Genomic DNA, 14,645 nt, shown 5'->3' with positions numbered 1-14,645 from the left:
GAGTGCTTCACATTCTTCTTCTTTTTCTTCTTTTTCTTTTTTCATCTTAAAAATTGATATTTTTCACAAACAAAGAATATTTTTACTATGAAATATACGATTTTTATAATTTTACCTACAAACTTTCTTTTAACATATGAATCATACAGAAAAAAACGATTGCTATAACTTGATAAATGTTTGACCGCATTGGAAAAAAAAACTTTAAAAAAAAGAAACTAAAAAAAAACGAAAAAAAAAAAACAGATTGTATGACACAATAAGAAATAAATTATAAATGATTTTACTCATCAATGATACTTTACAATAATATTATGTCATTATAACAGTTTGAATTGGAAACGGCTGTTAACACTCCTTAGTCTCTTATATTTGTGTGACACAATTAAAAAAACAGATTGTATATGACACAATAAGAAATTAATAAGAAATAATTTTACTCATCAATGATACTTTACAATAACATTATGTCCTTTTAGCAGTTCAAATTGGAAACGGCTGTTAGCACTCCTAAATCTCCTATATTTTTGAAGTTTTAAAAATATTTTATATGTCTCTCGCATCAGATCTCTCTGTCATTTTTTCCCCCTTTCTTTTTACAGTAAAATGGATTATAAACCTGTAAAATGGATCTATCGATAAAGACAAAATAAATTCCTTTACAACATTACTTGAATAGTCATTTTTTAAAACAGAAAAGGTGAAAAAATGTCTCGAATTAAATTATTATAATTTCAATAATTTTTGAGTAAATTAGGATTTTGCAAAAAAACTCGCTTCAAATATTATTTTTTTTCTATTGCATCGCACCTCCAGGATAATTTCATTCCTTTCTTTTTTACATATTCTTTTTTTTTATGTGACTGTCATATACACTCTATAACAAAAAAATCGACGCACTAAGACGCGCAAAATAGATGCTCGATCAGGCTAGAATGATGCCGACTGGGGACGTATAGTTTTTAGCGACGAATCCCGCTTCCAACTGTGTCCTGACGATCATCGAAGACGCGTTTGGAGACGCACAGGGCAGAGGGGGAACCTGCCTTCACAATTGCACGCCACACCGGCCCTCAACAAGGCATTATGGTCTGGGGTGCCATTTCCTTTGACAGCCGGACCCCTTTGATCGTCATTAGAGGTACACTTACTGCACTGCGGTACGTCGACGACATCCTAAGACCTATTTTGCTACCTTTCCTTTTGCAGCGACCTGGGTTGGTTTTTCAGCACATACGGCACCTGTTGCTATGAACTGTCTGCAAGCTTGTCAAACTCTTCCTTGGCCTGCCAGATCACCAGATCTCTCTCCCATCGAGCATGTCTGGGATATGATGGGAAGGCGATTGCATCTGACACGGAATATTGATGACCTCGTTCGACAATTGGATCAAATTTGGCAGGAATTACCGCAAGAGACTATCCGGGAGCTTTATCGGTCTATGCCACGCCGTGTGGCAGCTTGTATCCAGGCTAGAGGCGGGTCAACACCTTATTGAACTTGTTACTGTAACTCTGCAATAAATAATTCAATTGTTCTGAAGTTTTAATCATTTACTATTCTGTACATTGTCTTCCTATCCACCAATTTTCGATTCAATCGGACAACTCCTTCTTGGTGCGTCGATTTTTTTGTTATAGAGTGTATTTCATATTTAAAAAAAAACAGCCCCACTTAACACATTTTTTAAAGGAAGCTGTGACCAAGAGACAAAAAAAATTTCTAGTTAAAAAGTATCAAACATTATTTAATGGCTATACCAAGTAATTGTGGTCTAAAATAAAGTAATAGTTTAGGAGGGTATTTAGTTTCACAATATACATCACTGAAACCGGCTTTTCGGATGACTTCCTCATTGTTTCGAATGGGCCAGCACTTGTCGAAGAAGATATTCCATATCGGTGCAACAAATATTTGAAGCATGTATCCCCATTCCCTTCTTGGAAACGCAACGTGTTCCAGAAAGATATATTTTCCTCCCTAAAAAAAGACACGCAAATTCATTAATGCAAAGAGAAAAAAAAACACAATAGAGGGAGAGTATTGTACCTTGGACTAATTTTGGCTTTTTATTTCTTATTTCCAACCTCTAAGCCCAGAGATTGCTACTCAACAATTTTTATTTCTTTGCACAAAACTGTGTTTTCAACGAAAGTTGAAAATATTTACTTAAAATAAATGTGCTGAAAAGATTTCTAATTGCTTGTTTACTCTTGTTCCTCAACTTCCCACGTCTAAGATTCATGTCTTTAAATTTATTTCTAGTCACCTACAATATGTAAATAGCATTAAAGGTCTCGTTTGATGCTATTTCTTTTATAATTCTATTAAATTCTGTTTGCGAGCATAAATAATTTTGCTCAGTAATTTTTTTCTTCTTAAAAATAACATCTAAAATTGAATATATATTGTTATAACAAATTTGGTGAGTTCACAACCAAAATTTAATATTTTCGCTTACCTAAACGGGCTGATATATTTAATACAATTTGTGCACGCATCACATTGTGCATGAAGCTGATCGTTAAAATTTATATCAATTAAATAATCGCAATTTATAATAGCGTATTAATGAAATCTAAATATGTTAATGGACTTATCCTCATGGTTTAGATTAAATCTAGACACCGGGTCCTTTAAATTGTGCGAATGTTGCATTAACTTTAAAGAAACCATTGGTGTTTTAAGGAATATATCCTCCACTGTAATGCTGAGGCAGTCCAAGATGCACGCCTGAGATGTTGCAGCTTGAACAGGGTGGCAAATTTTTCTTTCCACTTTCAAATCACATGTTCTGACCAGTTCTGAGTCTACAAAGCTTTGTTGAGATGTTTTAAAAGACTTAAAACTTCAAAAGTTCACCAGCAGTGTTGCTGGCATGCCGATGAGAGACAAGAGCTTGACGCTATGGTCTAGTTTCTTTCTCAAAATGAAAAGATGATCATTTCTAGAAAGAGGTATCAAGTTCTCTTTAGTTCCGGATAGATCTTTGGCTCCGGATTTTGCCAAGACGTCCCTCCTTTCCTGGTTCTCCTTTTGCTTTTAAATGTAAGTTCTGGGATTTACTATCTCCTAAAAGTTTTTTTTGATACCTAATACATTAAGTATTGTAGTATACATAGCTAACACGCTAAACTTAGGTTTCTAGCATAAATTAGATTTTTTAGTAAAAAGTTTTCTATAAATAGCTTTAAAACTTTAATCTTTGCATCTTCATAGCACCGTAGTAATAACCTACAGAATAGCCTACGGCTAATCTTTTACTTTAGCATATAAAACAAGATAAGAAAAAATATTAATCTCGCTGATGGGACGCTGACCTTTAAACTTTTACTGTATTTGAAGAAAAAAAATTAAAATAAATTCAAATAATGAAAAAAGCATAAGCAAAGAAACTTACTGGTTTAAGTACTCTTTTTACTTCTTTAAGGACATCATTGACACTTTGAACAGAACACAGAACATGAGTGTTGATGACCACATCAAACGATGAATCGGGCACATCTTTCATGTCTTCTGCCATGTTTAAAACCGTCCTTCTATAATACACCTGAGGATAATTCTTTCTGTTTTTGTTGAAAACTTTCACAAATTCTGGATTTATATCAAGAGCAGTCAGGTTAGAATTTTCTGGATAAAACTGGAGATTCGCCCCAGCTCCCATTCCAATTTCCAGTATCTCCAAAGGAACTGTTTTGTTGCGATCAGACAAGCGTTCATCTAAGAGTTGGAAGAGTCTTTTTCGCAGTGGAAGAAATATGTGACTACATAGTGGACTGATGATGTTTGGAAAGAAAAACGAAAACCATTTATTTCGGATACTTTTGCTGAATATCAATACCAAGGTAAATGGGAGCAAAACGGTAAAGGATGACTGCCACCAAATCACTCCCAGGATAAAGTAAGATACGATCTCCGTTGGTTTGGTCACTAAAATAATAAGTAAAAAATAAGATGTTGGAAAATTTTGCTTAAATTATGCACCTACTAGCAAAATTTTTAGAGCACTATCTTTATAAATCCAAATCTGTCTCGTATCCCAACACAGTACAACAAAAATTATTATTAAAAAAACCAGATTAACTTAACACATACGTAAACAAAATTTGTAACTGTAAGGAACAAAACTTTAAGTTGTTTAAATTTAGTTTGTGGAGGAATACTGTGAATATATTATAATCTTAGATTCAATCATGTAAGTGTGTTTATATTATAATCAGCGCTTGCTGCTGGGCTACAAGCGCTGCTGGGCTGCACCTTTCTAAATCAGACATCATTTAGACCTTTAATTTAATACAACGCGTACTTTTTCGCCAACAGTAGATATGTCCCGCCAAAGGTGACAGCTGAATAGAAAAACGCGAAATGTGGTTAACGACGAGATGGATAATTTCATGTTATGTTATGTTTTCAGAATGGTTTTAATATTCTGATTGTAAATAAAATGGATGGATATTTTTTAATTGTCTTCTTTGACGTCATAGTTAACAAATTGAATTAAAATAGTGGAAGCAAACAAGATCATTATTTTAAGATTTTAGGGATGGATAATCAACTTCTGTTTCAAATTTGCAGCGTCTATTAACATTAATTGATATGTTCCATATCGTGATCTGTCCCGCCAACTGCAATCGCCAAGGTGCCAAATAGATTTTAAACTTGCAAATGTTTTTAAAAAAATTATGTAGATGTTTGCCCGGGGGTGGCTACGAATTATACATTTTTTAGTTAGTCCCTTTCTGTGATGTTTTTTTTTTGTTGGTTTCTCGCCCGGGGCAACTGCCCGGAAGTTTCCAAGACTAGGCTATTATTCTGCTGCAGATCACGATACGGAAAGCTTGATTTTGAGTTAAAATGCTAAGAAACTAACAGAGAAAGAATAGGAATGTTACTTGGGATCTTAGCCAGACTTCTTATCAATCTTTTAAAGCACACTAATAAAAACAACCCTCTTAATTAAAATTTATTTACTATCTGGAAATTCTATACTCCGCATTCTCGTTCTTTTTTTAGTTTTCTAGTTACTAATTTGATAGCTTCCCCTTATTAAAAAACTAAAGACATTTTCTTAACTAAAAATGATGCAGAAATTAAATGAAGTAATGCCAATTATCGCCCATGAAGTGATAAATATTATACAACTAAATAAGTTTTCGCATTAGAAAAGGAAGGAAAAAGAGAAAGGATGAAAAAAAGGAAGAAAAGGAAAGAAGAAAAAGGAAAAGAAAGAAAAGGGATTAAAAAAAAGAAAGAATGGGATTATATGCGTTTGAAAGAGTAAAGGCAGCTGTTGACTAATGCAAAACTATTGATAAAAACTATTAACAGTCAAATTCTTTATAATGCATGAGTTTAAATTTAATTTTAAATTTCAAATATCATGACTGTTGTTTTACAATCAATGTTAGAGTGTCATTATATGAAAAAAAACGCACACATTTAAATTATAATCACTAGTGGGCTGGGCCCCCTGCTCGCTAACGCTCGCCAACCCCTGAAAATTGATACACAATCTTATATGGTTTGCTTCGCTCGCTACTAACTTACGTACATAGCAAATGCACAAATTTCTAAGAATTCAAAACAATCATTCAAATCCATATAAAAACTTTTTTTTAAAAAAATTACATCTTTTTAGTAAATACTAAGTCATTAAAATAAATTTGAATTCAAATAAATGACATGTAATTCGTTAAACATATTAGAAATGTGCTATAGTATAATTCGTAATATAAATCAAAAATCGTAAAATAAATTCGTAATATATTTCGTGAAAAAAAGCGCTTTCCACAAAAAACTAAAATAGAGATCTATCGACAAAGACTACTCACTTCTGCCTAGCTTAATAGTATGAGATTGCCGCAGCTGATGCTCTCTGGTTATTTCAGTTTCCGTTTTAAAAAGCGCTATAAGTTGAGCCATCTCAGCTAGATTGGCATGTGACATTTTTAGCGGCACTCATTGGTCGATTCGCCGTGTAAGAAAAATAGTAACTTAAACAAAACAAAGCAAACGTTGCCACCGGAGTAAAAGAAATACAGTCAAAATTTGGGAGCCGCGTAAGAGAATTATATATATTAGATTAATGTTATTCTGAAAAAGAGAAATGTTAGTATGAAGAACAGTTGATTCATAAATTTAACAATTATTATCCTAGGCAATTGAATTAAATTAGCTATTATTTAAATTGCCTACAATTATTTAAATTAATTAATTGAAATTAAAGAAGTTAATTCTTTAAATTTTTGTTTTCGAATTTAAACAACCAATGTTAAAAACAAAATGAATTCCTTTTATTATTGAATCTTATACTATAATATTTTTTTAAATGTATAATTCTTAAATAATGGTATACTTACTTATAAAGATAATACTTATGAAAGATAATACCAAATACGAAATTCGTAAGCATTCACTAACAAATTGCTTCCAAGTTTATTAAGCTTATTCCTTCTTAAACATAGGGTAAAGGTATATTTTTATCAACAAAAATTCTGTTATTTGAGAAGATGATAAGAATAAAGATTATTTAAGGGGACGTCTATAAACTATAGTAATTTAAAATGAGTTAGGAGGGGTTGTACACAAAAGTACGATAAGATCGAGAAACTTTATCAAATTCCATAATATTATGAACTGTAAACTACATCGAAAGCATTTTAAAAGCAAAAGCGTGGACTTCAAAAATTATTTAATAAAAAATTATTTTAAAAAATCATACTTAAATAGAAAATTAAATCATCTCTTCAATATTATGGTTACTAAACAATTCTATAAGTAATAATTTAAATCCTTAATATATAAATTGAAAAGCAAAAATTTTAATATTGATATAGTTCTTATATATAAATATATTATAGTTATATGCCAGTAAAGAGCTGAAATTTGTATTATTTAAAAAACTAGTTAAAAAAGCAGTTTATTTGTATTAAAACGTAGACCACTAAACCACTAAAAACGTAAACTTTTTTACGTGTACGCTTTTTTCGTGTTTGCATGTTATTTGAATCATGAGTTCTGCTAAAGTAAACTAAATATGTTAGAAAAAACTTTATATTTGAAAATATTTTTCTTTTTCATAATAATAAGCAAAAAATAAAAAAGCTGCATTTCTTTTCGCAAATAGTAAATACCATTTTAAAGTTTTACAACTTTTTAAGGATCTAAATACTTTGCTAAATTATTTATAACTTATTTATTATTAATACTTTATAATTATTGTTTAAATACTTAGCTAAATTATTTTTTCCTATTTTTATATTATATGCGTTGTTTATTTAAAACTAAATGCAGTGTTTATGTTTACATTATATCCACTTGGACTAAAAAATTTTATCGTATGGTTTTGAAAGAATTCTTAGAACCTATTTCAAAATAGCAATTTTATGAATGTGTCAATAAAATTATAATTTCCTTGTTTGTCTCTTTTTTGATATGAAACAAAATATTTTTATTAGTCTCTTAATCGTTTCTTTGTTAAAATGTATCATTTCTTATTTTCTAATAATATGATTAAATCCAATGTTTCCTTACATATTAGAAAATAATAAATTATGAACTTAAATGAAGACATTTTTTACATTAAAAATAATTATGATGAATCGTAATTTAAAATTTAAAAAAAATTTTGTTTTTTTAAAATTATTTTTTATTAGGAAATGCAATTATTGCTGCATGAAAAATATCGAACAGTCTTACAGGTTCATTTTATTGAGTTATAACGTGATGAATAACATTGATTTATTCAAATAAAAAACTAAAAATTCACAACTTAGAATTATTTAAGAGTTAGTAAATTAGTTTAAGCAAAAATATTTTTCAAAAAGAGCTTGAACTATTTATTATAGTTTTTGCTTAATACAAATCTGATTACCGCGTTCTGTAGCACTTCCAAGGATGACGTCACAAACCTGAGAGGTTTTGACTCTCAATGGCTGCGGCCCAACTAGATGTAGTGAACACCTACTTCGGCCATGGAAGATTTTTCGAGGTTCAAATTCAATTGGTAAAACCTTGTTAGAAACTTATATCTTCCAGTGATCACTTGATTCATTTTCTAGATCTAGATCTGCAGTATGAAAGTTCGCAATCCATTTCCGAATAGCTCGTCTACTTTTCCAGATTTACTGGTTTCAATGTTATCAACTAAAGAAAGTTAACCTGCACTTTTATTTTCTACTCATATCACATCATCTAATCATATTGATAGGTTATAAAATAGTTATCTATATTTTGTTCCTCGGCATTGAGTTGATTATTATTATTATTACTATTTTAGTGAAACAATTTTATTACAGCAGTGAATGTTTACACATCTGTGGATATTGATACAATGTTGGCGCTTGTTTTGGCTTCAAATATTCTATTTCATCCTTACAATCGTATTCCACATCTCATATAAATAAATTCGTTCAAAAGTAAGGAAATAAAATATCTTCATCTAATAATAACAGCTTCAAAAAAGCTTCAACTTACCTCTTTATTTTTTTGAAAGTACTTAAGGTAAGTTGAGCTCTAAAACTGTCTCTGATTGGATCTGATCTTCACTGTTTTCTCTAAAATGATAGCGAAATTCCTTTTTATTCTTGAGTCCCTATTCTGATATAAATGAACCTTAATTTAGGGATAAATCATTGTCTATTATTTTATAATAAGTATTCTAAATCGCAAGAGTTTGAGAATTATATTACGTTAACTGTTTTATGAAAAGTATTAATATTAGGAATGTTTTTATAAAGTAGTCAGTATACTGTTTATTTGATATAATTCATTGAATAAAATGATATAACTTTAATATAATACATCGAATAAATGCTATAACGCAATTTTTTTGTAAATCTTGTTTTTTAAAATATACATGAAAACTCTTACAGAAAAAGTAACAATTCTCAACAGGGTAAATTATAATTTTAACCATGTGTCTTCACAGCTTGTTTTTTAGAAATGCACGCAAAAAAGTTTTTATCTAAATATTGTTTTAAGTCCGGGTTTTACATAAAAAATCATAATTACTTTTTTGCCTCTTCAGTAGGGGAAAAATGAGGATTTCGCAGCACGGGGGCAATCACAGCACTATACCTCACTTTTCAGATTCCTTTTTCAACTTTCAAAGTTCACTTTAAGTTAATGAGTTTTTTCTTTACTAAATTTATCACTCATTCTGCGGGTTTTTTAGACGAAAGATGTTTTTTTTCTTTTCTTCTTTCGAAACTGGAAGAATTATTTTTATTGAATAACTTTCAAATTGTTTTGACTCTGAAAAATTTTCAAAGCTTTTGTACTTAGAAATATTTTGAAGTTTTGAAAGTTTTAAAATTTTCGAAGTTGAAAAAAAAGTATTTAAGGAGTTGCAGTAGTTTGTTGTTCGACTTAGAAACATTTTCCAAGTTATTTGTATTCAGAAGTATTCTGAAGTTGTTTGAACTTAGAAAATTACTTTAGTTGGAAAAAACGGGTAAACAAGAAGTCGCACAAGTTCTTTTTCAAATTATTTGTACTTCGAAAAATTCTGAATCTGTTGATTTTAGAAATATTCTAAAATTGTTTATATATACTTTTTTTTGTTGAAAAATTTTTATTTTATTTATTTACTTATTATTTATTTATTTTGTTATAATTTCCACTTTCTTCAGAAAATTATTTCTATGACTTAAATTATTTTTCTATAGTAAATTTGCTTTATTATTTTCAATAATTTTAATGTAATTTGACAGTTTTTGTTTAGTTTTTTTCATTTAATTGGGAAAAAACCGGTACGTAAAGAATCGCAGATGTTTGAACTCAAAAATTTTCAAATTGTTTGTACTTACTGTTTGTTAAATATTCAGCAAACATTTAAACATAGAAATTTTTTGAAGTTGGAAAAAACTTCTATATAACGAATCGAAAATTTTTTTCGACTTCGAAAGGATTTTAAAAATTTTGAAGTAGTTGGTACTTAAAATAAATTTAAAATTGTTTTGACTTGAAAAAATTAAAAAAAATTTCTGTATCTAAATGATTATGAAGTTGTATGAACTTAAAAAAATTTAAATTTAAAAATAAAGGTATAAAAGGAGACGCAGAAGTTTGGAGTTAGAAACATTTTCAACTTATTTGGATTTGTTTTGTACTTAAAATTATTCTGAAATTCTTTGAACATAGAAAATTTTTTTAGTTAGGAAAAACGGGTATATAAGAAATCGCAGAAAGTTTTGTCAAATGGTTTTGACTTAGATAAAATTTTCAAATTATTTGTACTTTACAAAATTCTTAATCTGTTAGTTTCAGAAATATTCTGAAATTGTTTGAACATAGAAAACTTTTTTAGTAGAAAAAATGGGTATGTAAGGAGGTACGGTACATAAAAATTTTAATTTTGGACTGAGAAATTTTTTAAAATTGTTTATACTTAGAAAGAATTCTAAAGTTGAGTGGACGTAGAAAAAGTTTCAAATTTTTTATACTTAGAAATATTCTGAAGTTGTTCAAACATAGAAAATTTTTGAAGTTGGAAAAAACGGATATATAAGGAGTAGGAGGTGTTTGGTCGTGGAAAAAGTTTCGAACTTTTTCGACTTTGAAAAATTTTAAAAATTTTCTTACTTCGAAAAATTCTGAAACTATTGGTTTTAGAAAAATTCCAAAGATGTTTAGAATTAGGAAAATTCTGAAGTTGTTTGTACTTAGAATAATTTTAAAAATTTTGTTTCTTTTTTTTTTTACGCTTTGAAATATTCTGAAGAGAAATTTTCAAGTTTCGAACTTGAAAATTTTTTAAGTTGGAAAAAACTGTCTACCGTAAAGAGCTCGACTTCGCGCGCAGGTCGTCGGGCTACCAAAGCAGGGGAAGGAACAACAGGGAATCAAAATTGCGATAGCATGTTTTCGGATCATCCTCAGGGATATTTCTCAGACAGCCGTTGATAGTAATGTAAATCATAGCTCCGCTCCCAAAAACTATTCTCGATTTTTTTCTTAATGCCAAAAACTATGCCGTAAACTCATTAAAAATGAAAAATAAAGTAAATGACTGTTTAAAAAAATTCAAATTTTTTCACAGGGGTGGATCCAGAAATTTTTCCTGGCAGGGTCATAGACTCAGATTCACCGCCCCCCCTCACAATTGATTTTTTTATAAAAAAATTTTTTAAATATTTTTTTTTAACGAAGAAAAAAACTGGGGTTTTTAACGCTAGTCTTTTCATTTATTTTTTTCATAATACATAAATAATTCAAGTATTCAACATCTTTAAATAATAAATGTAATGCGTTTTTTAGAAACTTTGGCAAATCAGTCAATGATTTTTTCAACATCCAAATCAATTTCTCGATGAATGTTTAATAATGCGAGTCCATTTACTCGTTCTTGATTTTGAGTTGAGTCAAGTTTCGAGAAGTCGAAGAGTTGAAAAGGAACGTTGCTGCAGTAACTGCCTGAGTTATTAAAACTCTCAACAACATATTGATTGATGGGTACAAATCGATGTCACAGGCATTAATAATCTTAGAGAGATCGTTGGGCACTTCAAGTCCTGCTTCTGTTTCACGCTGCCATTTTGCCACCCAAAGACGAAATTCAGTTTCAACAACTTTTATGGAAGCATTTAAGAGATTCTTTATTGTTTACAATGAAACTATGGCGAATTTCGTTTTAATCTTTTGGATTATGATTCTTGAAACAGTGCAGAACATAATTAGATGGAAAAAAAATCGATTTTGCCGTCCTACCTAGGTGTATATGCCCATTTAAATAATTTTTAAAATATTTTATTTCTTTTGTAAACTAGTAAAAAAATTATTTTTTAAATTTTTTTTCTGGGGGGGGGGTCATGATTCCTATGACCCCCCCTCTCTGGAACCGCCACTGTTTTTTCGTTTCCATTGTTTCAACTGTATTAATTACTGAGTCAGACAAACTGGTGACATGAAGAAAAAAAAGAAATAGTCATGACATGCTATGACTTCATGGAAGAGCCGATGACTTCCGGTAGGATTTGTTTCCTTTTTTAGGACTGTTACTTTACTTTTTTTTTTAACACAACTGTTGTTGTTGTTGTTGTCGTGTCTATGCTAGTGCAAAGATTAGAGTCCTCCAAAAGTCTTGATAACAAGGTTTGCAAGTTCTGGAGCCTGATGGCTATGGAGAATTTCGATGGGAGGTGCTACAAGTTGAAAGAGGGAGCCGATAATAGCCTGGCAGTCAAAAACATGGTCTGGAGTTAGTTGCAAATGAGACTCCAACTGTTTGCAAATTATGTGCACTGAGCGTTCTGTAATTTAAAAGTTTTAATGCATATTTCTCTACACTTTCTCAATAATAAAATTAAAAAAGAAATTAAACACCTTCGGGATCTGAAATTAATATTTAAGCGAGAAAAAAAAACATTATTGATAAGTAAGGAATTATTACTGAAGACGGGATCCAAAATATCAGAGAATAATTTAAGGCCTAGAGAAACAAAAAAGCGTTATAACTCTATTTTTAAAAACACCTTCATTATCAAACAATCAAACTGGTTTTGCTGCCTGAGTATACCGATTTAGATATGAACAGAGCTTTCCGCTTCTTATTAATATATTTTTAACAGATTTCATTAGCGATATTTTCTTTTCTTTATTAAGTGTTCTGATTCTGGAATACTCTGTATAAGTAGTTACATTTCTCTAGAAGCGTTTCTTTCTTATATTTTTAGGCCTAATCTTCCTTTCTTTCTTTTTTAAAAATGGAAGCAGTTGTGTACTTGATTTTTACAGCCATTTGGTGGATGACATCACTTTCTGCCCTGTTGCCATTTTTAGTTTTATTAATACTAAGCAAGACATTTAGGTATAAATGGTTTTGTTTTTTCTGTTACAAAGTAATTGTACCACATTTTGCACCAAGATTTTTGGCCATGCGCAAGCAACTTTTCGAACTTTTAGAAGAGCATTTATCGAAGCGTAATAAGTCTGTACCTTTAAAAGTGTTGGAAATTGGAATCGGCGAGGGTGCAAATTTGCAATTTTATCCGGAGAATTCTAACCTCACAGCCTTAGACATGAATCCTTCTTTCATTCCACATTTCAACAAAAACAGGAAGAACTATCCTCAGGTGAATTTGGACGGAATAGTTGTGAACTGCGCTGAAGATATGAAAGACGTTCCTAGCGATGCTTTCGATATTGTTGTTCGTACTCACGTACTCTGTTTTGTGAAAGGCATTGATTCTGTTATAAGGGAAGTAAAAAGAGTACTTAAGCTTGTAAGTATTTGTATGTCATTATTCGCTTATAAATTAAAGCATATGATATTCTCTAAACATCGACCTTATTAAATATTTTCTTAGTATTTGTTGAAAACAATTGTTTTATGAATTTATACGGTTTTAAAAAAGGCTGGCACATGTGATGTCATTATAGGCCTTGCCTATTTCCTACCTTTTAAAAATTTCTTTGATATCATAAATTTAATTTTTTAAGCATTCTTAATCCAACTATACATAAATAAACACCAATTATTTAATTTTAATAACAGTTAAAAAAACGAATATAAATACATTTATTCTTTTTTCAACAATCAATGACTAAGTTATTAAATTCATTATAAATGTGTTACTAGGTTGGACCTAAACTTACCTCTCAACCACCTAAGAAGAATTCCACCCCAGAACTTAGTTGCAACCGGGAAATTTAAACTGCCATAGCCAGACTACGCACAGGACACTTTAAAGGAATTTAAATATCCCCTGTTGAACAAAGAAGTTACAATACTTGTCCTCACTGTCCTGAATTCCAACTCTCTCCAGGTCATATTTTTAATTGTCCTTTAACACTGGTTAAACTCTACAATATCAAACCAAATCCCACAGACTATCACATGCATGCACTATTCGTCAATGTTCTGTGACATTGCCAGGACTTTTTTGGATGATTTCCGGGCTATTTGTTTCCTCTGCACTACTTGGACAAGACAACAACAACAAAGATGAATTAAATTCAGTATCATCAAGCCTCTTTCTCCTGTACTTATATGCCCTAAAATGTATCTAGCATGAAAACGTACAGTATTGGTGCAGCTATAACCTCCAAATTTACTCATAAAATATTTCGTAATTACCAAAGAGACTTGGTACGGATAAAAACTGTACCAATTTCCATGATACCACTAGTGCAAATTATCAAAATTAAGCATCATTGGTGTCAATTATAGTAAGGCGATTTTTCAGCTCTCTTAAGCGAATTAGCACTATTTCTGCATTCATTTTGGTTTTCAGTTCTCATCTTCATTTTTTCATTTTTCGTTGGCAGCTTTATGTTTAATATTTCAAATTGCTTTTGTTTCTTCTTATGCCTGTCTGGCAAGTCTTGATAATGGGCGCTTGTTTTTGAGAACATGAGAAGAAACATGTCTACTGCTATTTTTAATTTGCATATTTTTGAAGCGATGGGAGTTTTTAATCAGTATTATCATTTTTTAGAATGGTGGAAGAATAATCTTTCCACCTGTTCTTACTAAGGTACTAAGAAGATACTACATAAGATACTGTTAAATATAAATAATATTATTTTTATTGTAATTGTTATTATAAATTTTTTTTACAAGGAGGTAAGTTTGTTTTTATGGAGCATGTTCATTTTCCGAAAACCACAGCAAGTTATCTGGTCCAACTGTTTGCTGCACCAC

General features: G+C 30.3%; 2 protein-coding genes across 2 annotated transcripts; one reads left to right on the top strand and one right to left on the bottom strand.

The window, feature by feature from the left end:
• Positions 1 to 267: 267 nt before the first annotated feature.
• Positions 268 to 9,835, bottom strand: LOC107440580 (thiol S-methyltransferase TMT1B). The gene is made up of 4 exons (XM_087166750.1): positions 9,811 to 9,835; positions 7,875 to 8,024; positions 3,402 to 3,931; positions 268 to 1,981 (listed from the first exon to the last, which is right to left on the bottom strand). Exons 1-4 carry the CDS (start codon positions 9,833 to 9,835, stop codon positions 1,745 to 1,747), a joined length of 942 nt encoding a protein of 313 aa, XP_087022876.1. The 3' UTR covers positions 268 to 1,744.
• Positions 9,836 to 12,876: 3,041 nt separating this feature from the next.
• Positions 12,877 to 13,655, top strand: LOC147807677 (thiol S-methyltransferase TMT1A-like). The gene is made up of 2 exons (XM_087166749.1): positions 12,877 to 13,224; positions 13,581 to 13,655. The coding sequence occupies exons 1-2, from the start codon at positions 12,877 to 12,879 to the stop codon at positions 13,653 to 13,655; spliced, it is 423 nt and encodes a 140-aa protein (XP_087022875.1).
• Positions 13,656 to 14,645: the final 990 nt, after the last annotated feature.

This window comes from Parasteatoda tepidariorum, chromosome 6 (assembly GCF_982258835.1).
Source record: "Parasteatoda tepidariorum strain Cologne lab strain chromosome 6, Ptep-v5.0, whole genome shotgun sequence".
In the NCBI taxonomy this organism is placed as follows: domain Eukaryota; kingdom Metazoa; phylum Arthropoda; class Arachnida; order Araneae; family Theridiidae; genus Parasteatoda; species Parasteatoda tepidariorum.
This window is presented reverse-complemented; position numbering and strand designations above follow the sequence as displayed.

What these genes read in the sequence shown, in the direction of transcription:
- LOC107440580 (XM_087166750.1), bottom strand. Translation starts at nt 9,835, where the DNA reads ATGTTTGCTGAATATTTAACAAACA. An exon ending in TGGAAGTGCTACAGAACGCG is followed by an intron (nt 3,932 to 7,874) that starts GTAATCAGATTT and finishes TTATTATTTTAG; the next exon opens with TGACCAAACCAACGGAGATC. An exon ending in TAAAAAGAGTACTTAAACCA is followed by an intron (nt 1,982 to 3,401) that starts GTAAGTTTCTTT and finishes GTCTTTTTTTAG; the next exon opens with GGAGGAAAATATATCTTTCT.
- LOC147807677 (XM_087166749.1), top strand. Translation starts at nt 12,877, where the DNA reads ATGCGCAAGCAACTTTTCGAACTTTTAGAAGAGCATTTATCGAAGCGT. An exon ending in TAAAAAGAGTACTTAAGCTT is followed by an intron (nt 13,225 to 13,580) that starts GTAAGTATTTGT and finishes ATGTGTTACTAG; the next exon opens with GTTGGACCTAAACTTACCTC.